Source organism: Saccopteryx leptura, chromosome 7, assembly GCF_036850995.1.
Source record: "Saccopteryx leptura isolate mSacLep1 chromosome 7, mSacLep1_pri_phased_curated, whole genome shotgun sequence".
NCBI classification, from domain to species: domain Eukaryota; kingdom Metazoa; phylum Chordata; class Mammalia; order Chiroptera; family Emballonuridae; genus Saccopteryx; species Saccopteryx leptura.
Window position 1 is genome coordinate 76,392,676 of NC_089509.1, and position 26,340 is coordinate 76,419,015.

Here is a 26,340-nt window from a genome sequence, read left to right on the forward strand (position 1 = left end):
CAAAGCCAATGCTCTAAGCATTATGATTCCCAAACTGACTTTCCCAATCATCTTCTTCAAAATATATCATCCCACCCACTTTAACCCACTCCAAAAATCTTTTTACTCCTGCAATGACTGAGTGACCCATGGTTTCCATCCATTCAAAAGAAAATGTGAAAGTTGCTAAAATGTCTGGATACCATAAACACACAGCTCTGTACTAAACTGAATGAGTGAAGTCTGCCCAGGTAAAATCCATGAGACACACATAACTTGGAATGTCTACTCTGCAGGAACACGGAACTTCTCTGGCAAAATCCACAGCAGCAACATTTCCTAAGTGTGCAAAAGGGATGTTTACTGCTGCTGTGAGGAAGAAGAAAATGGCCTGTGGTCAAATCAGTTTGGAAAAAGCTTAAGTCAATATAAACAAGTTTCATGTCTCTAAGACTTTTCAGTCTTTAATACGCAAATACACAATGCAAACTTTTAAAATACAAGGAACAACAAATTTCTTGCCGGATTAAAGGCTTTTTTTTCCATGCACTATCTCCTGGGACATATTTTGCAGGCTACATTTTGGAAAAACCTGAAAGCATTCATAAACATTCTGAGAAATGAACCTTTCATCTGAGGAAAGTCCAGTGCCAGACACATAGCAGGTATCACAAAATGTTCAGTAAGTTGAATGGATAATCTATTATTCTACTGATGCAGTTCTACTTAACAACGGCCTAGGACAAGCTTCAAATTGTGGATACCCACATCCCTATCTTAAGCATACACCTTTCACTATAAGTAGCATTCACTGACATTGAATAGCATTGCATCTCAAAGACATACCCAGGGAAAGTCTACCATTAGCAGAACATGATTCTGTTGATATACCTTGCTGACGTTCTTCCTGATCCAGTCTCATATCCTTCCCATTCCGAAGATTTTCACTAATTTCCAGCCAACATTGAAGAATGCCATTTAAATTATTATAATACGGCCTGACCAGGCGGTGGCGCAGTAGATAGAGCGTCGGACTGGGATGCAGAGGACCCAGGTTCGAGACCCTGAGGTCGCCAGCTTGAGCACGGGTTCATCTGGTTTGAGCAAAAATTCCACCAGCTTGAACCCAAGGTCGCTGGCTCCAGCAAGGGGTTACTAGGTCTGCTGAAGGCCCGCGGTCAAGACACATATAAGAAAGCAATCAATGAACAACTAAGGTGTTGCAACGCACAATGAAAAACTAATGATTGATGCTTCTCATCTCTCTCCGTTCCTGTCTGTCCCTGTCTATCCTCTCTCTGACTCACTCTCTGTCTCTATAAAAAATAAATAAATTTTAAAAAAATTAAAAAGTTTAAAAAAAAGTTATTATAATACGAATATGACTTAAAGCACAATACAACCACAATTCTTAGTCTCAAAACACATTTAATAAATGCTGATTACTCATGCTTCATTTGAGTAATTTCAAACTGAGTAAGAAAATTCCTCCACAATGTCAACAGGTTAGAGCCCCTCAAATCATCCTTGGTTGTACTCTACCCTCTCACCTTTTGTGAGGCTATTTTCCCTCTACAAGTATTAATATAACCTCTAAGTAGACGATCAAATCTGCACCTGTATCTTTACTGCTCCAGATGCCCAGGCCCTTATTTACAAGTATACGCCTGCTACACAGGATTTTCTTATCACAGGAGTTAACTACATGGCACCCCAAATTAGACCTGTTAAAAATCAAATTTACCAACAAATCTCTCTCCAACAAATTTGTCGCTCCGGTCCTGTCCACTTCTCATACTACTGTCAGTGGCATATTTCCATCACTCTACTATGAAATAAAAAAAGGTCTTACTTTCATTATTGATTGTATTAAAAGGATCCCAAAAAACTACTTGGAATACAGCCTCTCTATCTCTGAAATGCATGTAAAAGACACATTGGGACCTATAGCCTTTCAGCCCTCAGGCGCTGATGAGAGTCTAATTTATCTTCCTTTTCTCAATGTGGTTATGGCCCAGGTCACCATTCCCCCATGAATCCAGATTCTGTCCCATCTTTCTATTTTCTGTATGTATCTGTCTAAATAAGAATCATAGACATTGTTCTGTATCAGCTGACTAAAATAAACAAGGGTAGGAAGGGATAGTCCAGTCTTCATATACCCATCTCCACTGGCCTTCACTGAGAAGCACTCTGCAACAGTCATTCTGCCAGAGGCTGTAGAATGCAGTAGATTAAATTTATAAAGCCAGAGAGCCTGAACTCAAATTTTACCTACTTATTGGCTGTGTGACATTAGAGCATATTCTTTAGCCTCTCTGTCTCTTTTTCTGATCCATTAAATAGGGGGGAAAAGCCATAATCCTTTAATCGAAACCCCTTGTTTCCAGATGCGTTTCAGAATTCAGAAAATTTTCTAGATTTTGGAAAGGCAACAAAGTACACATTAGATATTACATAAAGCAGGAGTCTGGGTCAGAACAGTTTTTTTTTTTTTGTTAATTTTTTTATTTTTGTGACAGAAACAGAGAGATAAACACAGAAAGGGACATATAGGGACAGAAAGGAAAGGGGAGAGATGAGAAGCATCAATTCGTCACTGTGGCTCCTTAGTTGTTCATTGATTGCTTTCTCCTATGTGCCTTGACTAGGAGGCTACATCAGAGTGACCCCTGGCTCACGCCAGCAACCTCTGGGCTCAAGCCAGTGACCATGCGGTTATGTCTATGATCCCACACTCAAGCCAGCAACCCCGCGCTCAAGCCAGATGAGCCAGCACTCAAGCGGTGACCTTGGGGTTTTGAACCTGGGCCCTCTGTGTCCCAGTCCGATACTCTATCCAGTGCGCCAACACCTGGTCAGGTTGGGTCAGTACATTTTAATCAAATAATTTAACACTTCTGCAACAAACCATAAATATTTGTACTAGTTAGGATAAAAAAAAAAAAGAGCTTCAAGTACAGTACAGTCAAGTCATATTTTGCCACCAAATGCATTCATCACAAACTTTTGGTTTTTAGGTTTCAGAAGTGCAAATAAAAGATACACAGTATCTACTCCACAGGACATGAGAATCAACTGAGCTAACACATATCAAGTACTTAGAATAGCACCTGACATATAGTAAGTACTATACAGAGTAACTTGCCATTTTTATATGCAAGGTACTTCTCAGGCTGTATAAAGGTGTCTTATTCTGTTCGGGCTGCTATAACAAAAGTACCATGAATTGGTTGGCTTACACAACAAAACATTTATTTCTCACAGTTATAGAAACTGGAAAGTCTAAGGTAAGGCTCCTAAAGATTCAGTGTCTGCTGAAGTCTCACTTCCTGGTTCACATATGTCTGTCTTCTCACTGTGTTCTCCTTCACAAGGCAGGAAAGGTAAGGAAGCTCTCAAGAGTCTCTTTTGTAAGGACACTGATACCATTCATGAGAGCTCCACCCTCCACTCAAAGGCCCCCATATCCAGGAATTACCATCACACTGGGGATAGATTTCAACATGAATCTGGGGCAACACAAATATTCAGTCTCTATAAAGAGTGAGATACAAAAATAAAAATTATTTTCCTTGCAATGTGATAAAAACATCTAAGCTCTGGAAAGGAACTATTAGTATAATAGTAGCTAATGTGTATAAAATTATTATATGCTAAGCACTAGCCTAGAGTTGTTTTTTTATTCTTTTTTTTATTAATTTTAGTGGGGTGACATTATTAAATCAGGGTACATATGTTCAGAGAAAATATCTCCAGGTTATTTTGACATTTAATTATGTTGCATACCCATCACCCAAGTCAAATTGTCTTCCATCACCTTCCATCTGGTTTTCTTTGTGCTCCTCCCCTCCCCCCACCCCCTCCCTTTCCCTCCCCTAACCACCACACCATGTCTCTTAGTCTCATTTTTATGTCCCACCTATGTATGGAATCATACAGTTCTTAGTTTTCTTTCTGATTTACTTATTTCACACTCAGTATAATGTTATCAAGGTCCATCCATGTTGTTGTAAATGACCCGTTGTCATCATTTCTTATGGCTGAGTAGTATTCCATAGTATATATGTACCACATCTTCTTTATCCAGTCATCTATGGAATGGCTTTTTGGTTGGAAACTGGAAAGTCACATGCAAAAGAATGAAAACTGGACTACAGTTTATCCCCTTGTACTAAAATTAATTCAAAATGGATCAAAGACCTAAATATAAGACCTGAAACAATAAAGTACACAGAAAAAAACATAGGTACTAAACTCATGGATCTTGGTTATAAAGAGCACTTTATGAATTTGACTCCAAAGGCAAGGGAAGAGAAGGCAAAGATAAATGAACGGGACCACATCAGACTAAGAAGTTTTTGCTCAGTAAGAGAAACTGACAACAAAACAAACAAGACAGCCAACTAAATGGGAAATGATATTCTCAAACAACAGCTCAGATAAGGGCCTAATATTCAAAATATACAAATGTTGGAGAGGCTGTGGAGAAAAAGAAACCCTCATCCACTGTTGGTGGGAATGTAAAGTAGTATAACCATTATGGAAGAAAGTATGGTGATTCCTCAAAAAACTAAAAATAGAACTACCATATAACCCAGCAATCCCTCTACTGGGCATATACCCTCAAAACTCAAAAACATTGGTATATAAAGACACATGCAGCCCCATGTTCATTGCAGCATTGTTCAAAGTGGCCAAGACATGGAAACAGCCTAGAGTTTTAAATCAAGTATCTTATTTATTACTAATAAGCACTCTAATAGGGATACCATTATCTCTATTTTATATATGTAAAAAAGGAGGCTGAAAGAGACCAAGTAAACTGCCCAAGATTAAGCAATGGACCCAGTAAACCCAGCTATTTCAACTTGAAGATCTATGCTCTTATCCATAACCTTATGCCACCTCCTACAAGTAATTTTGTCAAGTCTTGACACAATAAAATTGGGATCCATAGTGTACCAAAGTCAACAACACCTGCCAGCCATCTCTCTACTTCCCAATGTCATTTTTAGTTACATATCATAATCTAATATTGCCAGCAAAAAAAGTCCAAACTTACCAAATGTTGCAGTATAGTATTAGTCCTTTTGAATGAATTAAACCTGAAACAAATGTAGAATACAATGAATATGGGTAATGTGAGTAGTCATATTTAATGTATAAAGACTATCCTCCCTTTAGCCTCTTCTAAAACATATTAAAACAAAAAGTTTAAAAAATTGTTTAGGTAGAAGTGAAGTTTAGGTATGGGGTAAATGGTGATGGAAGGGGACCAGACTTGGGGTGGTAAACACACCATACAATAAACAAATGATGTATTACAGTATTATACACCTATAACATATCATTTTATTAACCAATGTTACCCCAATAAATTCATTAAAAAAGTATTCATTGCTGATAGAATCAAATGGTACAGCCACTTGTAAGAAGTTTGGCAGTTTCGTACAAAACTAAACATACTCTACTATATGATCCAGAAATTGCACTCCCTGATATTTATCCAAATGAGTTGAAAACTTATTTCCACAATAAAACCAGAACATGAATGATTATGGTAGTTTCATTTCTAATAGCCAAAACATGCATGTAACCAAGAGGCCCCCTCAACAGACAAAAGGATAAACAAACTGCGGTAATATCTATACAATGGAATATTACTCAGCAATAAAAAGAAATCAGCTATCATTCCACAAAAGACATAAAGGAACCTTAAATTCACACTGCTAAATTAAAGAAGTCATTCTAAAAAGGAAATGTGCTACAGTGTGTCCATAAAGTCATGGTGCACTTTTGACCAGTCACAGGAAAGCAACAAAAGACGATAAAAATTTGAAATCTGCACCAAATAAAAGGAAAACCCTCCCAGTTTCTGTAGGATACTGTGGCAGCATGTGCACATGCGCAGATGATGATATAACACCGTGTATACAGCGGAGCAGCCCACGGCCATGCCAGTCGAGATGTGGACAGTACAGAGGCAAGTTCAGTGTGTTCTGTGGCTCACTAAATTCGAATCCATGACCAAAGTGCAACGTGAATATCGGCGCGTTTATAATGAAGTGCCACCACATAGAAGTAACTTTACTCAGTGGGATAAGCAGTTAAAGGAAACTGGCAGTTTGGTGGAGAAACCCCGTTCTGGTAGGCCATCAGTCAGTGATGAGTCTGTAGAGGCTATACGGGATAGCTACCTAAGGAGTTCTAAAATATCTGTGTGAGCCCACATTGAACTACACTGAAGAGGTATGAAACTGGGAGAGTTTTCCTTTTATTTGGTGCAGATCTCAGATTTCTACCGTCTTTTGTTGCTTTCCTGTGACCAGTCAAAAGTGCACCATGACTTTACAAACACACTGTATATGAGTTCACTATAGGACATTCTAAAAAAAGGTAAAACTATGGAGACAGTAAAAAGATCAGTGGTTGTCAGAAAGAGGAAACATAGGTGGAATACATAGATTTTTAGGGCAGTGAAACTAGTCTGTATAATTGCAATGGTAGAGAAAGTAGCCTACTAACTCATCCACTAGGATCCCCAGTTAAAATGATTCAGAAAAATGTTCCTCTGTATCCAGATACACCCATATGTCCAGCAACAAACATTTCATAACCACTAAAATAGTGACTCATTCAGCAGAAAGAATTCAGTGAAGAATCTGAGAGGGAAGTTTAAAGAGTTAGTCTTAGCTTCTTGACATTTAAGAACATACTGTCAAGTCTTTGATCAAAAATTACTTTTCTAATCTATGTCATATATAATTTTCAAATACACAACAAACAAAGAACAAACAACAGGCATCCCAGAAGGAACTCCTGACTTGTAATTCAGTTTTGTTTGCTTTTTGTAACTTATGCTAGAAACTCTGAGGGACTAGAAATATCAGAAGGAACAAAAAGTAACCTCGCCTTTTTGAACTTTGCTAAAGCCACAAGGCAAGATCCTAACCTACAACTATCTCACTGGTCCCTACCTTAAGGCTGTGAGTGTGCTGATTGCAGGGCACACAGGATGAATGGAGAGGACACTACCTGCAGCGAGTCCCAGGTAGCTTCCCAACCAAAAAATCTGGGTCATACAACTGAAGGCCAAGAAGTAAGGAATCACTATTATTAACAAGAAGTGTGGAAAACACTTGTTTCAGTGACTCTAGAGCAGTGGTCCCCAACCATTTTTGGGCCACGGACCAGTTTAATGTTAGAAAATATTTTCACTGACGGCCTTTAGGGTGGGACGGATAAATGTATCACGTGACCGAGACAAGCGTCAAGAGTGAGTCTTAGATGAATGTAACAGAGGGAATCTGGTCATTTTTAAAAAAATAAAACATCGTTCAGACTTAAATATAAATAAAACGGAAATAATGTAAGTTATTTATTCTTTCTCTATGGACTGGTACCAAATGACCCACGGACCGGTACCGGTCCGCGGCCCAGGGGTTGGGGACCACTTCTCTAGAGGACAATGTCGATCTCAACTTACAGATTCCAAAAGGTGGGGGGGGGAATATTGTGGGGCCTATGACCCAGCAGCACCTTTCTTAAGGCATTTACCATTTTCTCCTTTGTACTACAGACATGGACTCCAGGGTTTAGGAGATGCCAAGGCTGACAGATGAAATCTGAGACGTGTACGTCCTCTTCCCCTCCACCAGATGGCACTTTTGGAGTCAACAGGAAGGAAAAAAGACCATAAATTTAGAATTACTTGGGGACTCTGAATGCTTGAATATGAGTATGAATAAGAACAAATAGAAGCAATAGGGTTGTATAAAATCTGGCAAGGAACTTAGTTGTCCTTTAATTTGCTTGTTTTCTGTTTTGGTCCAGAGACTCGAGACCAATGAATCCCATACTCATGCTTTGCACTTGCATTTGGTAGGTTTTTATTAACTGTCTTGGAGTAAAATAAAATTGTCTCATAAATAAAACTGAGACTTAAAGCTAGATCTGTGTTTCTCACTATTATGTTGCAGATAGTACTTAAACTGTTACAGAAAACGTGCCAATCTGACAGCAAGGTCTTAAACCTTGAACTAGCATTTGGGTACTGACCTCCTTAAGGAATTCAAAGTTATTCTAATTTAAAGAAATTAGCACTTACATTTTTTGATACTTCAAACATACAAAAAGATAAAATTAAGTTGAAAAAACCTTTAGAAATGGTGCTATAAAGTAAGTATAGTTCAGATTTTAAAAGTCTAGAGGAAAACCCTATTTAGAAAACAGCCCTAAAAAGCTAGGTTCTATCACTTTAGTTTAATGTTTGTAAAGTACTGATTTTAATGACTTGTTTGTTTTGGAATAGTTCAAGGCAGCTTCAAACAAAATACCTGTGCCTGTGTCCCACCTCCAGAGTTTATGATTTAATTTAATTGGTCTTGGATGTGACACAGGCTTTAGAATATGTGCATGGTCTCCAGGTAATTCTAATGTGCATACAAATTATGGAATCACTGGACTAGAATATTTTATTTGTGTCAAGGCATGTTCAAAATATGCTAATTCAGGAATGTGAAGTGTGACCAACTTAAAAAATAGTGATTCCCTGCCCCTTTTTTGTAGTATTAATTTAAATGTAATGTAAAAAGAAAATCATATAAGTTCTGTAAAGTAAGATGGATAACAAATATTTTTATAAACCCAGTCATCTAAGATATAGTAACATTGGTCACATTGCCCTTATTTAAAAAAAAAAAAATTTTTAATTTTTTTTTTCTATTTACAGAGAGTCAGAGAGAGGGATAGATAGGGACAGACAGACAGGAACAGAGAGAGATGAGAAGCATCAATCATCTGTTTTTCATTGCGACACCTTAGTTGTTCATTGATTGCTTCCTCATATGTGCCTTGACCGTGGGGCTACAGCAGACCGAGTAACCCCTTGCTCGAGCCAGAGACCTTGGGTCCAAGCTGGTGAGCTTTTGCTCAAACCAGATGAGCCCGCGCTCAAGCTGGTGACTTCGGGGTCTCAAACCTGGATCTTCCACATCCCAGTCCCACACTCGCTCTATCCACTGTACCACCACCTGGTCAGGCTGCCCTTTTTCTTTAATGCCTCACCTAAACTACTGCCCCTCAAATAATCTCACGGTATCCATGAATAATTAATACATTCGCATGTTTTCAGATCCATCAACTAGTATATGTATCTGCAGAAGTGCACAATCCTCACCAAGCTGCTGCTACCAATTCCAGCTCGGACACTCTCCATACATGTCAAATTTCACTTGTTTGCAGGCATCCCAGTATATTCTAACTACAGTATTTTCGTATGCATCTCTTCCACTGGACTCTGAGTTTCTCAATAGCAAGAATGATGTACTTTGGGTAACTTTTTTAAAATGCCCAACGCATAAAGATACAATTTGACGAGTTTTACAAACAGAACATACTCATTTCACTGGCACCTGGATCAAAAACCAAGACAGTACCAACATCCCAGAAGCCCTTCTCATGCCTTTTCCAGGCACTACCCTCTCCCGTGTTGCTTTTACTTTCTTGTTTAATGATGAAGTTCTTAAATTTCTTAACGGGCTATTCTGAAGCCTGTAGCTCAGTGAACTCTTATGTATGTACACAATCCCGTAACCAGAGACAAGTTCCAGCACTCAGTATTTCCTCAAGGATGCCCCTTCCCAGCTTCCCCACCCTCCCATATTCTAACTTCTGTTATGACTGACCATTCTTGCCAAGCTGTGTCTATATTATTAGCCTAACAAACACTCTTAAAACAAATTTAGAAGTGTATTGTACTTATTGTTTTGTAGTCTGCTTTCTTTTTGTAACTTTTGTCATGACTATGTTTTCACATTGTACTTTTTTTTTTCCTTAAGTGAGAAGCAGGGAGGTAGAGACACAGACTCCCACATGCACCTGACCCAAAGCCACCCAGCAAGCCCACTAGAAGGAGATGCCCTGCCCCTCTGGGGACATTGCTCTGTTGCAATTGGAGCCATTTTAGCGCCTGAGGCAAGGCCATGGTGCCATCCTCGGCACCCGGGCCAACTTGTCCAGTGGAGCCTTGCTGTGGGAGGGGAAGAGAGAGATGGGAAGAATGGGGAAGGGGAAGAGTGGAGAAGCAGATGATCACTTCTCCTGTGTGCCCTGACCAATAATCAAACCTGGGACATCCACACACAGGGCCAACACTCTACCACTAAGCAAACCAGCCAGGGCCATATTTAAATATTTTTAAATAAATTATTTTTATTGGCTGTGTGTTTTTGTATTGTAACAGTTTTTAAAATATTACTATTTGTTAGATTTTTACTGCTAGTTTACTAATTCACTTTATCATGTTCCTTTCAGGTAATGGTCAAATTGGCTGCTCAGGGCAGTAGTTCTCAAAGTGTGGTTTATTGATCAGCACCACTAGCATCCCCTGTAAACTTGTGAGAAATGCAAATTCCTGGCCCCACCCAACCCTACTGAATCAGAAAGTGTGGGGTGAGGCCCAGAAATCTGTATTAAATAAACCTTTCAGGTAACTCTGATACATGCTAAAATTAAAAACAACTGTTTTGGCAGGATGAGACCCTTATCATAGGAGATTTTTAGTTATCCAATAAAACACATGAGTTCACAAAATTAAACAACTTTGCATGAAAACTGTTTAAGAAGATTACATAATGAAAATAGTGCTTAATGGAGCTTATTGCAGCAGAAGTAGGCAAGGTAGAATGTGAGATGTGAATAGAACAGAAAATTACAAGGCAAAGCAATTCAAGCATGAACTGATGGTGAACAATGGCTGTGGAAACAGGAATGATTTTATTAAGTGTTATTACAAAGTAAAAACTCAATAAAAAAAATTATGCCAAAAACAACTCCCAGACTTCAAGTCAGGAAAATACAGGCACTGAAAAGGTTGGAAAGGAAACCAGCTAGCTCAGTGGTCAGCAAACTCATCAACAAAGCCAAATATCAACAGTACAACGATTGAAATTTCTTTTGAGAGCCAAATTTTTTAAACTTAAACTACATAGGTAGGTACATTGTTGTTAACTTAATTAGGGTACTCCTACACTGGCCTTTGCACCCTCACTCAAGGGGCCAAAGAGCCGCATGTGGCTCGCGAGCTGCGGTTTGCCGATCACTGAGCTAGTGGGTTTATAGGATGAAATATGAATTGCATTTTGAATTTCTTGAGAATGTACTGACATAAATAAAAATATTCAACATCAAGTAAGAAAAGAGACTGGAGCTTGAAAGAATAGTTAGAAGAAAGGTTAGGAAGGCTCATGCGCAATCACTGAGGCAGCTCTATATGAGGAACAACTGAGAAATAAGCTGCAATCCAAAACTAGTCACCTGCAGTCGGCCAGGGTCTACAGATGTGTTTTGTTTGTCAGCAGTGTTTTAAAATTATAAACATTAAAAAAATAGGTAGTTGGGAAATCCAGGTTCTACATCTTACAGTGGCAATAATGCCTGGAATTGAGAAGCTGTTCCTTTAGACGGAGTGTTGCTGCCACCAGCCAGCATCACTCAATGCTTCCCTCTTAGCCTCTGCACTTGGGTGACTCCTAGCAGAGAAAAAACATGACAGAGTCAAATGCCGTGTCTTCAGACACAACTACACAGAAGGAAGGAGGAAGCCCAAGAAGAACCAATATAGTTCAGCAGAACGGAAGACAGAGAAGGGAATGAGTATTAGTATTCCTTTTCAATTTTAATCTTTTTTTTTTTTTTTTTAGCAAGAGTGACATTGAAAGACAAGAGACAGGGAGAGTGATGAAGAGTATCAACTTGTAGTTGTGGCGCTTTAGTTGTTCAGTGATTACTTCTCATACATACCTTGACTGGGGGACTCCAGCAGAGCCAGTGACTTTTTGCTCAAGCCAGCAACGCTCTCTATGATCAAGATGTTCAGCCAGCACTCAAGCCACATGAGTCTGCACTCAAGCCAGCGACCTCTGGGTTTCAAACCTGGGACTTCAGTATCCCAGGTCAATGCTCTATCCACTGCGCCACCACCAGTCAGGTGGGAATGAGTATAACTTAAAAATCAACCTTGTAACGCCAGTGGTCAAGGCCAGGCAGGTTCATGGTGAATTCGGGCAGACAGCAGAGGAACTGCAGAGCTGGGAAGCATAGGGCTATTACCCGTTTACTGGACTCGTATCAACATGTGAGCAAATAAACAAAGGAAAACAACTCTTATTCTTCACATTAGAGCAGGGGTCCCCAAACTAAGGCCCGCGGGCCGCATGCAGCCCCCTGAGGCCATTTATCCGGCCCCCGCTGCACTTCTGGAAGGGGCACCCCTTTCATTGGTGGTCAGTGAGAGGAGCATAGTTCCCATTGAAATACTGGTCAGTTTGTTGATTTAAATTTACTTGCTCTTTATTTTAAATATTGTATTTGTTCCCGTTTTGTTTTTTTACTTTAAAATAAGATATGTGCAGTGTGCATAGGGATTTGTTCATAGTTTTTTTTATAGTACGGCCCTCCAACAGTCTGAGGGACAGTGAAGTGCTCCCTGTGTAAAAAGTTTGGGGACCCCTGCATTAGAGTGTAAGGGATCAGGAAAACTGCCCCTCGCGATGGCAGCTGAGAGAATCAGGGAACTAAACCTCACAGCGGCAGGAAAACAATCTTGAAGAATTGTCACCAAGACAAAGCACCCATAGCTTTCCACATACACACATGTGTGACTTTCTGCCACATGCTAATCATGCACAGTGCTTGCAGCCAGGAAACCAGCAAGCAAGCCTAACATGGCTGTTTCCCCCACAAACCTTTCTGAAGCTCCCTGAACCTAAGTCTTCCTTTCTAACCCTGGCTCTCTAATAATTGTACTTTTCCTTTAAGACTCTTATCAGAGTTGGTAACTAGGTATTGTTTGTTTCAATATTTGTTTCATTATCTGCTCTCCTTTCAGACTTCAAGGGCCTCCTAAAAGAAACAACAATGCCTAACCAGAGGGTTGCTCAGTGGTTAATGTCAGCCCAGTGGATAGAGTGTCAGACTGAAATGCAGAGGACCCAGGTTCAAAACCCCGAGGTCAAGGGCTTGAGAGCAGGCTCATCAGCTTGAGTGTGGGATCATAGACATGACCCCATGGTCACTGGCTTGAGCCCAAAGGTCACTGACTTAAAGCCCAGGTCGCTGGCTTGAGCAAGGGGTCGCTTGCTCTGCTGTAGCCTCCACCACCCCCTTAAGGCACATACGAAAAAGCAATCAATGAATAACTAAGGTGCCGAAACCAAGAATTAATGCTTCTCATCTCTCTCCCTTCCTGTCTGACTGTCCCAGCTGTCCTTCTGACTCTCTATGTAAAAAGAAACAAATAAAAAACATTAAGTACTCCAGGTTAGCTATAGGATTAACAACAGTACCTAGAACAGTGCCTCCCAGAAGCAAGAATAAATATTGTTGAATTCATAAAGTAAACTGGGGCCAAATCTTGAAACCCAGGCTGGGACTGTTTCAGTTTATTCCAAAGGTAGGAGTGCACATACCTCTAAGAGCTGCTCAGCAGAGGAATAACAGGCACCAAAGAATCTTTAGCATTAATAAGGCAGTCATATGCAGATTCAAAATGGGAAGAGGTAAGCATACCTATCAAGTTTCTTAAAAAAATGAACTAGTGATAAACTTGAAAGGATAGTTCAAATTCTAATCCGCAGGAAGAGGTAAGGATTGCTTGGGAACATGGGAGAACTTTTTAACTTTAGGAATCTGGGAGAATGATAGTGCCAACAAGTTGAAATTGCAGAGGTTGAATACAGGTTGCACTTTTGTGCATATTTACATTTGAAATGTAAAATGAGACATGTAGGTGGTTCTGACTACCACTAGATCTCAGGGTAAATCAAGGTTAGAAACACAAATATGAGCAAATCCTCAAAGAGATACTCATATATCTCTTTTATATACTCATATAAAGAGAGATACTTTATTTGGGATTAAGAACATCAACAAAAAACAGCTTAAGGGCTGTGATGGCACTAAGGCTAGATAAGCAGTGGAGAGTGCCAGTAGGAAACCAAGACCGTGCCAGGGGATCCAAGAAGGCTGGAGTTCAAGGGGGGTGACCTAACATCGTCAGCCACAGCACAGAGACCTTATTTCCCCACACAACATTCTCTGTGCCACCCTACTTCTTAACATACTTGTATAATAGATTAGACTGTTGCTGACTGAATGACCTTGGGCTCTGGTCTCTGCTTTTTATTCACTCCAGGGCCTGCCCTGGAAAAGGCATCTCTAATCAAATCCCCCAAACTACTCCAGGACTCAATCAGCCTGCACCTTGAAATGTGGGGTGGAATGAAGCCAACCTGAACTGTGGGAATAACAAAATTCTTTCCTAAGTCAGTTAACTTTGTTAATAAACGTGACTTCCAGCTTTGTTTCTCAGATAATTTGGAATTTGTCCAGAAATTTCAAAAATCAGCAGCAATGAATGACATGCACTGATTTTCTTAGTATCCACCAAGTCTCTCTGTGAGCTGCTTGGGCGCACAGGAACAATTCATTTCAGGTATTAAAAAAAAAGAAAGAAAGAAAGCAATTCTTGAATTTCTCTTCAAGTATTTACTCGGAAACAGGATTCAACGTTATAAAGCAATGACTACTCGTCCTAAATAAAAAGACACTACCAGCCTCCACTCCTCCACCCTCACCAAACTCAAAGGCTGAAAAACCCAGGAATTTCAGTTATTGAGGAAACAAGATGATTCTCCCTTAAAGTGATCTCAGCTGCCACCGGTAATGCATGGGGCCAGGCAGTAGTCTTCAAGACTGATGATGCAGCCTGACCAGGCGGTGGCGCAGTGGATAGAGCGTAGGACTGGGACGCAGAGGACCCTGGCTCGAGACCCCAAGCTCGCCAGCTTGAGTGCAGGCTCATCCAGTTTGAGCAAAAGGTCACCAGCTTGGACCCAAGGTCACTGGCTCGAGCAAAGGGTCACTGGGTATGCTGGAGCCCCCCAGTCAAGGCACATATGAGAAATCAATCAATGGACAACAACTAAGGAACCGCAACGAAGAATTGATGTTTCTCATCTCTCTCCCTTTCTGTCTGTCCCTCTCTCTGTCTCTGCCAAAAAAAAAACAAAAAAACACACAAAAAGACTGATGATATGCAGCCTCGCTTCCTACAATGGCTGCTCCCAGGTTCCCCCAGCTCGCTCCGCTGCACAGAGCAGCACCCTCAGAAGTGAATCACGGTGTCTGCACGCACACTCCACCAACCCACGTTACGTGTCCGTAACACTAGCTAGTCTTTCCAGACACTTGTTTTAACGCTCGGAACCGTCCCACCGAGTTAAACAATCAAGTCACGCCACGAGCACAGGTGCAAACCACTAGTGAAGCACGAGTTTGAGCTGCACCAAATTCTTCCAGGTGGAAACCCGACTGTCCCACACATCACACTCAACTGTTAAGGAAAAAAATAACTGGGGTCCAAAGGAAAGAAAACTCCTGCGGGGTCAGAACCAGAGCGGCGGAAATCGAACGTGTTGCTTCAAAGAAGATGTTAGAGGTGAGGGCCAAACACGAAGGCGGGCCGGGGACGCTGCGGCCCGGACAGAACTCGGGTGTGAATGTCGCGTCCCCAAGGACGACGCGAAACTTCGAGGCCAGGCAGTCCCCAGCCCGACACTTGTGCACCTCGGCGAGCAGCTGACGAGCCTGTTCTAGGCCTCCCGCTCGTTCCCTCACTCACCTCCACAGGAAGCCCAACATCTCCGGCAGCTTAGTCGCCAAAACACTGGCTAACCAATACAGCAGAGGCGGCGTGCCCAAACAGCTCGAGTCTCTCCCAGACCCGCCCACTGCCGCCAAGCGCCGCCGGAAACCGGACCAGAGCTGCTCACCGCGGGATTTTACGCTTCGCGGCACTGAGGGGCGGGGCGCGAAAAACTGCGGGAGAGACAACGTTGAAGCCAGGGGAACGGGGGTGGGCCGGGGCCTGGGCCGGGGCGAGGCCTAGGACGGGGCGAGGCCTGGGACGAGGAGGGGCCTGGGACGGGGAGGGGCAAGCCTGGGACGGGGAGGGGCGGGGCCTGGGATAGGGAGGGGCCTGGGCGGGCGGGCCCTGGGGCGGGAAGGGGCCTGGGCCGGGGCGAGGCCTGGGCCGGGGCGGGGCCTGGTCGGGGGCGGGCAGGGGCGGGGCCTGGGACGGGGCGGGGCCTGGGACGGGGAGGAGCCTCGGACGAGGAGGGGCGAGGCCTAGGACGGGGAGGGGCCTGGGCGGGGCGGGCCCTGGGGCGGGGAGGGGCCTGGGACAGGGCAAAGCCTGGGACGGGGAGGGGCCTGGGGCGGGGAGGGGCCTGGGACGGGGAAGGGCCTGGGACGGGGCGGGGCGGGGCCTGCGTTGGGGAGGGAGCGTTGTCTGGGTCCCGGGTGTAAGTAGAAAGCCGGGGAGGGCAGGACTGAAGCAGCCGGCAGAGAGCAGACGCGGGCTGATTGGACGGAAAGAGAGTCTCTTTCTGAAGCTCGGTCGGGAAAAACCCAAGTGGTGTTGGCTTCGCTTGTTTAATTTGACTGTCAGAAACTGACATGAAAAACTCTTCTGGAAATTTAACCTTTTTACATTCCAAATGTAAATTTAATATTCTTCTCTTTGAAGACTCAAAACAGATGAACTGCACTTGGTAACAGGATATCAATGTAGTTTACTCCTAATCAATGTAGCAGAACTTTCACATTAGGTTTGGGATATTTCCAGTCTAGGAGAAAAGTTATAGAGATTCCTTCACTTTCCCTCAATTACAGACAAGAATTGCCTCATTAAAAGTGATAAAGTACCGAATATGTCTTCACCAACTAAGCTAAATAATTACACTTTTACTGTTATCAGTGAAAGTGTAATAATTCAGAAAGTAGTTTACTTTTAAATGAAACCAAGCTATAACTCCTCCACTAGGGTCCACTGTTAAATTGATTCAGGAAAACGTTCCTCTGCATTCAAATACACCCAGATGTCCAGCAGCAAACATTTCATAACCACTAAAATACTGACATTCATCAGAAGGAAAGAATTCAGTGAAAAAAAAACTGAGAAGGAAATTCAAGGAGTTCATCTTAGCTCCTAGCTCCTTGACATTTAAGAAGATACTGTCAAGTTTTTGATGAAAAATTACTTGTCTAACTTAGGTCAAATATAATTCTTAAATACACTCTGAACAGAGGACAAACAACAGACATCACAGAAGGAACTCCTTACTGCAATTCAGTTTTGTTTGCTTTTTGTAACTGTGCTAGGAACTGTGAGGAGCTAGAGATACCAAAAGAACAAAAAGTAAATGACCTTGCCTTTTTGAACTTTATATTCCACAATAAGATACCATCTTTATCTCTATCTGATATTGAAAAGGGGTAGAATGGCAAATGACTGGAAAAGTCCTTCTGGGACAGATATAGGAGTGATAACCTGAATAAAGTGAATAGGATGATTGAGACAGTCCTACCCTGTGGTCTGGTGAGGAAAAAACCTCTTGTATAATGATGTTATTTTTCTCTGGGATAATTACTGTGACTGTTAAATTTAAGGTTTCCACTGAGGTGTCAACGTATGATAAATATCAGCTATCAAATGAGCTGAGAGATAGACCACAATGCAATTTTCTAGGAAAACATATATTAACAAGTTTGATAAATTCTTACACCTCTGACTCATTTCAAAGGTGGGAAAATTTTTTAATATTATGAAGATGATTTCAGGAAGAAGAATTTCATTGAATAATGTGGAGATTCTATCTAAGAACTTGGGAGAAAGTATTACTACTTGGCCTTTAAAGGACAAGTAGTTGTTTTTATTTGCAATTCAATTTTTAAATGGTTATAGGACATCACTATTTGATATCACCAACTGACATTGCCAGCATGTCTCATTTATTGCACACAATAAGTAGTCATCCAATCTAGCATGTTTTACTGAAAAAAGCTTGGTCCAAGATGCAAATCTTTCCTGTACTCCTAACTTGGGTGTGTGCAACCTGTGTCACACAAGGTCTCATGCTTATTTCAGTGACCCTGGGCAAATAATGTAACCCAAGAACCTTTTCAAAAGTATTTGTATCGCTTTGAACTAAGATTTTTAGCTGCAGATAACCCACAGAATGGAAAATATTTTTGCATATGATATATTGGATAAGAAGTTTGTATCTAAAATATGTAAAGAGTTATTACAACTCAACAATAAAACAAATTGCCCAATTAAAAAAAAGACAATGAGGTCAGTGAGACAGTGGTGGTGGCTCAGCACGTGGGTTGCTAGAGAACAGCCACATCATTGAAGAAACATGTTCAAGTTCAAGAACATAGCCCCCGGAAACAAACCAGAAGCTGTATTAATACAAATGGCAGATGTTTGATAGGGTCCTGTATAATATTTCAAATCCAAATAGAGACAAAACAAAAGTGATGATCAGGAACTTCAGGTAAATGGTGCTGATGAGTTATTAAAGAGAGTGTGTAGGAGTTTCTTGGTAAATCAAGAATCAGAATACAATGCCTCAGCACCTTGAAAATCTGCCTGCATCCAAGGATCCCATTGTGCATCAGGCTGACATAAGAAATGCTTCCAGTTCTAAGAGGAGTGCAAACAAGGAGAGAACAGGGCAGTTATCCATTATAGGGATAATAAGACCATGTATGTAGAATCTATAGTAAAAAGGAAAGTCACAGCAGTCTTCAACACGGTGTTTAAAAAATGATGATTAAGTGGTCATTGGAAAGGTGTTCATGAAGGAGTTGAAAGAAGAAACCAGAGCCAGCAACATAGTCCCACAGATAGATCTGTAGCCACAAGAACCTGCTCTGGAGCTGAAAGACATCAGTGCTGCTGTGGGTGACTACATTGACTGCTGTGGGTGACAACCTTACAAGGACTTAGTAGTTCCCAAGAATGCAAAAATATAAATGGACAACAGATCTGAACAGACTGTTCTCCAGAGAAGATATACAAATGTTTAATAACCATATGAAAAGATGTTCAACACGTTTAGCCATCAGGGAAATGCAAATCAAAACCTTAATGCATCATAAGTCACACCCAATAGGACAGATATAATAAAAAAAGGCAGATAATAAGTGTTGGTGAACATGTGGAGAAATTGGATACAATGCTGGTTAGAGTATAAAATGGTACAGCCAGTTCAGAAAAAAGTCTGGCAGTTCATCAAATGGTTAAACATAAAGTACCATAAGACTTAGCATTTCAACTCCTGGATATATACCCAGGAGGAAAGGAAAACATAATCTACACAAATGTTTATAACAGTATTGTTTATAATAGCCTAAAAGTGAAAATAACCTAAATGTCTAACAAATGATGAAATTTTAGTGATATTTCATACAATGAAATATTATTTGGCAATAAAAAGAAATGAGATACTGATTCATGCTAGAAATAGATGAACTTTGAAAAGACTATGCTTTGTGAAAGAAACCAGTCACAAAGACCACATATTGTATTACTCCATGAATATGAGTGTCTAGAATAAGCAAATGTATAAAGACAGTGAGTGACCTAGTGTTTGGGAGGCATGCTGGGATAATTGGAGGACAACAGCTAAAGGGTATGGGGCTTTTTTTGTTTTTGGAGTAATGAATATATTCTAAAATGTATTATGGTTATCCTAAAAGCATTAATGGTATACTTTAAATGGTTGAAGTGTCTGGTATGGAATTATATCTCAATTTTTAGAAAAATAAATCTGGTTCCTCCATATCTTCATTACCATTTTGTGTTGTCAATCTTTTCACTTTAGCCTACTGGTGTATGTTTTAATTTTAATTTCCCTGGTGTCTAATGATATGGACTATTTTTTCATGTGCTATTATCTTTTTTTGTAAAGTGGCTGTTCAATTCTTTTGCCCACATTTAAATTGGGTTATTTTATTATTGCTTGATATAGTCATTCAATTGCCGTTGCAAATTACCCCAAAATTTAGCATCTTAAAAGAGCAAACATTTATTATCTCTGACAGATTATGAGGCTCAGGAATCAAGAGAGATGCTTCGTTGGATGGTTCTGGCACAGGGTCTTTCCTAAGGTTGTAATCAAGCTGTTGGCCGGGACTGCAGTCATCTGAATGTTCAACTAGGGCAGGAGGATCCACTCCCAAACCCACTCACAGGCTCATCAGACTTCAGTTTCTTGACTTATGAGCCTCACCACAGGATTGCTCACAGTGTAGCAGCTGGCTTCCTCCAGACCAAGTGATCAAGAGAGAACACCACCAAGACAGAAGCCATAGTACTTTTTATAACCTAACCTTGGATGTGACAAACCATCACTACTGCCTTTTCTAGTGGTCATGCAGGCCACCTCTGCTAGAGTGTGGAAGGGAACTACACGAGGGTGTGAGTACCAGGAGGCAGGGATCATTGAAGCCTGTTGAGAGGCTGGCTATGGCTCTTGAATTTTTTTTCCTTCTCCCACTGCCAATCAGTCATCAATGTATACTAATTAATTCTTTTGAAACATCTCTCATGCCTTATCCACCTAACACCACAATACCATTCTAGTACCCACATGTAACTCATTCCAAATTGAATTTCTCTCTCTCTCTCGCTCTCTCTCAACCATCACATCTTTCGATTCACTGTGCTTCAGTGACAACAAATCTTCCAAAGATACAACTTTAGACCAATTATTCAGGAGCTAAATAATCCCACAATTGTCTATAGCTATGTTGTCCAATACTAGACACATGTGGCTATTGAACACTTGAAGTACAGCTTGTGTACCTGAGAACTGAATTTTTTAAATTTAAATTTAACAATCGAAGCAGTAAAAAATATTTTTTTATTGATGACCAGATGGTGTCTCAGTGGATACAGCATTGGCCTGGGATGCTGAGGATCCAGGTTCAAAACCTCGAGGTCACTGGCTGGAGCATGGGATCATAGACATGACCCTCATGGTTGCTGGCTTGAGCCCAAAGGTCACTGGCTTGAAGCCCAAGGTCGATGTCTTGAGTCCAAGGTCAATGGCTTGAACAAGGGTTCACTCACTCTGCTGGAGTCCCCAGTCAAGTCACATATGAGAAAGCAATCAATGAACAACTAAGATGCCGCAGTAAAGAATTGATGCTTCTCATCTCTCTCCCTTCCAGCCTGTCTGTCCCTGTCTCTCCTTCCCTCTCTCCCTCTCTCTCTTTCAAAAAAAAAATTGTACAAGTTTCACATGCACAATTCTACAACACATCTTCTTCCACCTTTTTTCTTCACATCTGTTGGAAGGGTGCTGAAACCCGCTCATTTAACCTTCTTTTCACACTTGAGTTTCCCGAAATTTTGCAAAGTGGTATTTTATAGGAGAGTTTGACACTTATGTTCTTCTTTGCCAAAGCCACAAGGCAAGACTCTAACCTACAACTATCTCACTGGTCCCTACATCAAGGCTGTGTGTGCTGACTTCAGGGCACCACAGGATGAACGGAAAGTAGAACACCTGCAGCAAGTTCTAAATATCTTTCCCAAAAAATGAAACTGGGTCATCCAACTGGAGACCAAAATAAGGCATCAGTCAGTATTATTAACAAAAATTGAGGAAAATAGACCTTACATCCAATAACTCTAGCGGACTATGTTAATCCCAACTTACAGACCCCCCAAAGTGTATCAACATCATCTGTTATGTAGAACAAGGTTGAGAGTTTTGATGCTGTGGGGCCTGTGACCCAGCAGCACCTTTCTTAAGGCATTTACCATTTTCTCCCTTGTGCTATAGACATGAACTCCAGGGTTTTGGAGATGGCCAAGACTGAGTAATGAAATATGGATCTTTCCCTGCCCTCTTGCTCAATAATCAAAGCAAATTACATAAGCCCTTTGCAACATGAATAAGCATAGTTTGGTCTTATGGTTATTAAGACATTGAAAAATCAATTAACAAACACCCACTGCATACTGTCAGCCACTCCAGTCACTCTAGCCCTACGTGGGCATTGCTCAGGAAACCAGCCTGGTACTCACCAGCCAGCAGGCCAGAGGTACCTACACTAGTCCACATCCCCTTGTGTTCATGGTGGGCCAGGTCCTTTCAGGGGAGATAGTACCCTGGCAATACTGCTTGCATACTAATGCATCTGCTTGGGGCCCAGAGCCTGCTCCTCCCTTGGCTGAGACTGTTGGCTGCAGGCTGCCATACCCTGTGTTCAATATTAAATATCACAGCTGTTCGACAATTTGAATATTACCCTTGTCCTTTTGTAGACTTGTGCTAATTATTGTGTGCAATCAAATAGTACAGGCAGGTCCCAGGTTACATTTACAAATGAGATAAGTTCTGTAGGTTTATTATTAAGCTGAATTTGTATGTAAGTTGGAATAGGTACATTTAGCCATTAAATGCAACTTAGATGTTTGTCTTAAACATAGTATTTATTTTTACCTTTCTGTGCATATAAATACTTAAACATTTTCAAATACAACCTTAAACAATCTTGAACAATGCAGAAGATGATGGGCTTGTTGGAGAAGATGGGACTGGTGTTAGAGTCAGGGTTTGATTCTGCTGCTGGAGTCAGTTTCTTGAAGTAGGCGTCAAAGGAGGTTTGTACAGCGCTTTTCTTTTCCTCATCACTAATGGCTCGGTAGGTAGCATCTCAGGCCTTTGGTAATTGTACGGTATACTTTGGTGAACCTCTCTGTATCAGGACCTTGCTCCTCTAACTTTGCCATTCCTGTTTCAATGAAATGAAAAGCATCAGCTTCTATTGTAGAAATGTTTTTGGTTCTGGAGTTTCTAGGACCTTGTTTTCTTCCCTAAATGCCAGGGGTCCCCAAACTACAGCCGGCCGCATGCAGCCCCCTGAGGCCATTTATCCGGCCCCCGCCAAACTTCCAGAATTGGCACCTCTTTCATTGGTGGCTATTTGAATCAACATACTGGGCATGGATACTGGTTGATAATCTGAGAAATAAACCATCATTGTGTGTCAAACCCACATAATCTTGGAACGCAGGAACATCCCCTATATCCAAACAGATGATTAAATTAGGGAATGGCAGACAATCCACAAGTCTGCATGAGATTCCATGTGACCAGGGAAAGAAGGAGATTGAAAAGAAAGGGTACCCAGATGTAGCTCACACAGTACTACTTCCGGTGATGTGGGACGCACGTGTCACGGCTCCGGAAGCGTGTCATATCACTTGTTACGGCTAGCAGTGACAAATATGGAACCAGACATTGACCATCTCATTAGCCAAAAGCAGGCCCATAGTTCCCATAGAAATACTGGTAAGTTTGTTGATTTAAATTTACTTGTTCTTTATTTTAAATATTGTATTTGTTCCCGTTTTGGTTTTTTACTTTAAAATAAGATATGTGCAGTGCGCATAGGGATTTGTTCATAGTTTTTTTTATAGTCCGGCCCTCCAATGGTCTGAGGGACAGTGAACTGGATCTGAAAATTCTTAGAAATTGAGCTACATCTGGGTACCCTTTCTTCTCAATCTCCTTCTTTCCCTGGTCACATGGAATCTCATGCAGACTTGTGGATTGTCTGCCATTCCCTAATTTAATCACCTGTTTGGATATGGGGGATGTTCATGCGTTCCAAGATTATGTGGGTTTGACACACAATGATGGTTTATTTCTCAGATTATCAACCAGTATCCATGCCCAGTATGTTGATTCAAATAGCCACCAATAAAGATAAGATCATTAATAAAATAGAAAATTTAAAAACAAATATGGTTTCTTTTAGAAAAGTTTATATATATGTATAGAAACATTCTAGAAGAATATATGTTCAAAATGTTAACAGTGGTTATTCTTGGGTGATGGTGGGAATATGGGTAACTCAGTACTTCTCTATCATTTATATTTTTTATTGTTTTTCTTGAGAATAGTTGCTTTATAACAAAAATAAAAGTGGATTTAAGTAAAGAAAAATATATTGCATAAATCATATTATATTTTTCTTTATATGTAATTCCCAAAATACTTTTCAGATGAGTTTTGTCTTTACTACTTGCACTGGGTTTCTAGTGAGTTGTCACTAGGTGGAGACTCTGTCAGCCATATTAAAGAACATTGAAAGGCTTATGTTTTTCCATAAGGTAGTCCCTCCAAATCAGATTTCTTAGAAAAAAGCTTTTATACACTTTATAATTTTGATATATTGCTTGTCAAATGATGTCCCCAATAATTGAAATAAATATACATATATAACACTTAACAATGTAAAATATAATTCTGACATTATTTTCAAAGAACATAAGCCTTGGTACATAGTAATAGTACAATGTCTATTTGCATATTTCTAATAATTGGCATATTTCTAATATGCAATGTCAAATTTTCATTATTTAAAAATATGCATATTATACAGCTACAGCTTGAGCACCTCAGTTTAGCAATAGATATTTTAAATTACCACTAAAACATCCCCAAATGAGTAAATCAACCTGCCCTACCAGTTTGGTAAGTTGGGTTACCAATCTTGTGATGTTAGCGAGTCCCATGAGGAAGATCTTTTGTAATAATTATGACCTTTAAACTCTTCTGGGTTTCCATAGAGTTGTTTGCACGGGTGTGCAATAATAATATATAATTAGATTAAAAGTTTTTTAAAGTAGGCAAATATTCCCCCTGATGAACATTAGATTACCTAATATTTGCTTTTTCTTTTGAGGAGGAAAAATAAAATCAAATGAATGTCAAAATAATATGGTTTCTCATTCATGGGTAAACTTTGAGTCCTTTCAGAGTCACTTTTATATTTTTCTGGTGTTTGGTTGGTGAGGTTTTCTACTGTTCTTAATGCTATCTCCCTATGGATGATAAGAAAGGGTTAAGGAAAGAGAAAACTGTAAATATCAGTATTCTGTGCCGCTACTATCTCAGAAACCCTTCAGATTCTTGCCTCCAAACACGAAACTGAAAAAGAAAAATGACTCATCCCATGATATTAGTGGTAAAATCAGTTGATATTTATATAATCCATGCCTATATTTAAGAGCAAAAGAGTCAGAGTATCCCTGTCTAGTTGGCTCAGTGGTAGAGCATTGGCCTGGCATGTGGGTATCCTGGGTTTGATTCCCAGTCAGGGCACATAGGAGAAGCAGATGGGTGCTTCTCCACTCTTCCCCCTCTCCTTTTTCTCTATCTCTCTCTTCCCCTCCCACAGCCAAGGCTCCATTGAAGCAAATTTGGCCCTGGGGCTGAGGATAGCTCCATGGCCTCCGCTTCAGGCGCTGGAATGGCTCCGGTTGCAATGGAGCAATGCCCCAGATGACAGAGCATCCCCCCCTTGTGAGTATGCTGGGTGGATTCTGGTCGGGCACATGCGGGAGTCTGTCTCTCTGCCTCCCGGCTTCTCATTTCAGAAACACACACACACACACACACACACACAGAGTCAGAAAATACAAAAAAGAAAAAGAGAGAGCAAAATGTCAGTGAAAGCAGTGTTTAGAGTATGTTATTTAGATTCAATATAGAAGAAATAGGAAATAATTTAAAACTGATGAAAGATTTATAGTAAATGGCGACATCAAAGATTTTTTTTGTTGCCTAACCTGTGGCGCATTGACCTGGAATGCTAAGGTCACTGGTTTGAAACCTCAGGCTTGCCTGGTCAAGACACGTATGAGTTGATGCTTCCCGTTCCTTGCTCACCCTTCTCTCTCTCTTTCTTCTCTTTAAAGTCAATAAATAATATCTTTTAAAAAAGAAAAAGATTTCCTTTGTCAAGTTTTAACTTTTGCTTTCAACAACAAAAAATTAGAGACTGCTTCTGCTATATACTGATCTCCTAGACTCTGGAGCAGGGGTCCCCAAACTACGGCCCGCGGGCCACATGTGGCCCCTGAGGCCATTTATCCGGCCCATGCCACACTTCTGGAAGGGCATCTCTTTCATTGGTGGTCAGTGAGAGGAGCATAGTTCCCATTGAAATATTGGTCAGTTTGTTGATTTAAATTTACTTGTTATTTATTTTAAATATTGTATTTGTTCCCGTTTTGTTTTTTTACTTTAAAATAAGATATGTGCAGTGTGCATAGGAATTTGTTCATAGTTTTTTTTATAGTCCGGCCCTCCAATGGTCTGAGGGACAGTGAACTGGCCCTCTGTGTAAAAAGTTTGGGGACCCCTGCTCTGGAGTATGTTGAGGACAAGCCACCATACTCATATAAGGAATGGAGAGGAGGAGACCAGAAATGAAAGTGGAGAAGTGAATGGTGATTCCTCATCTTAATAGCAAGCAATGATCTGCAACTTTTATTTAACTCATTGGTCCCAACAGAAGCATCTCCTGATCTCTATTTGTTGCTATTTTCACAATAAAATTTAACTGTGGATGTCAGTAAGATATTTTTAACTTTTCTTGTGGAAAACTGTGTACAAAGAAAGAAACTATGTGAAGTAAGTACAA

General features: G+C 40.7%; 1 protein-coding gene and 1 pseudogene across 2 annotated transcripts in view; one reads left to right on the forward strand and one right to left on the reverse strand.

Moving 5' to 3' along the window:
• The window catches only part of HIBCH (3-hydroxyisobutyryl-CoA hydrolase), an 82,509-nt gene extending 66,617 nt beyond the window's left edge, over positions 1-15,892 (reverse strand). The window contains exons 1-3 of one of the 2 annotated variants that reach the window (XM_066346237.1): positions 15,665-15,831; positions 7,540-7,646; positions 5,045-5,087 (exon numbers count right to left, since the gene is read on the reverse strand). In XM_066346237.1, coding sequence (XP_066202334.1) covers positions 5,045-5,087; positions 7,540-7,565 — 69 coding nt within the window. In that variant the 5' untranslated portion in view covers positions 7,566-7,646; positions 15,665-15,831. Of the gene's footprint in view, positions 1-5,044; positions 5,088-7,539; positions 7,647-15,664 lie in introns of both variants that reach the window. The other variant, XM_066346238.1, reaches the window with a different exon arrangement.
• An 862-nt stretch (positions 15,893-16,754) lies between these two features.
• Positions 16,755-18,819, forward strand: LOC136379014 (actin-related protein 2/3 complex subunit 2 pseudogene; annotated as a pseudogene).
• The last annotated feature ends 7,521 nt before the right edge of the window (positions 18,820-26,340 follow it).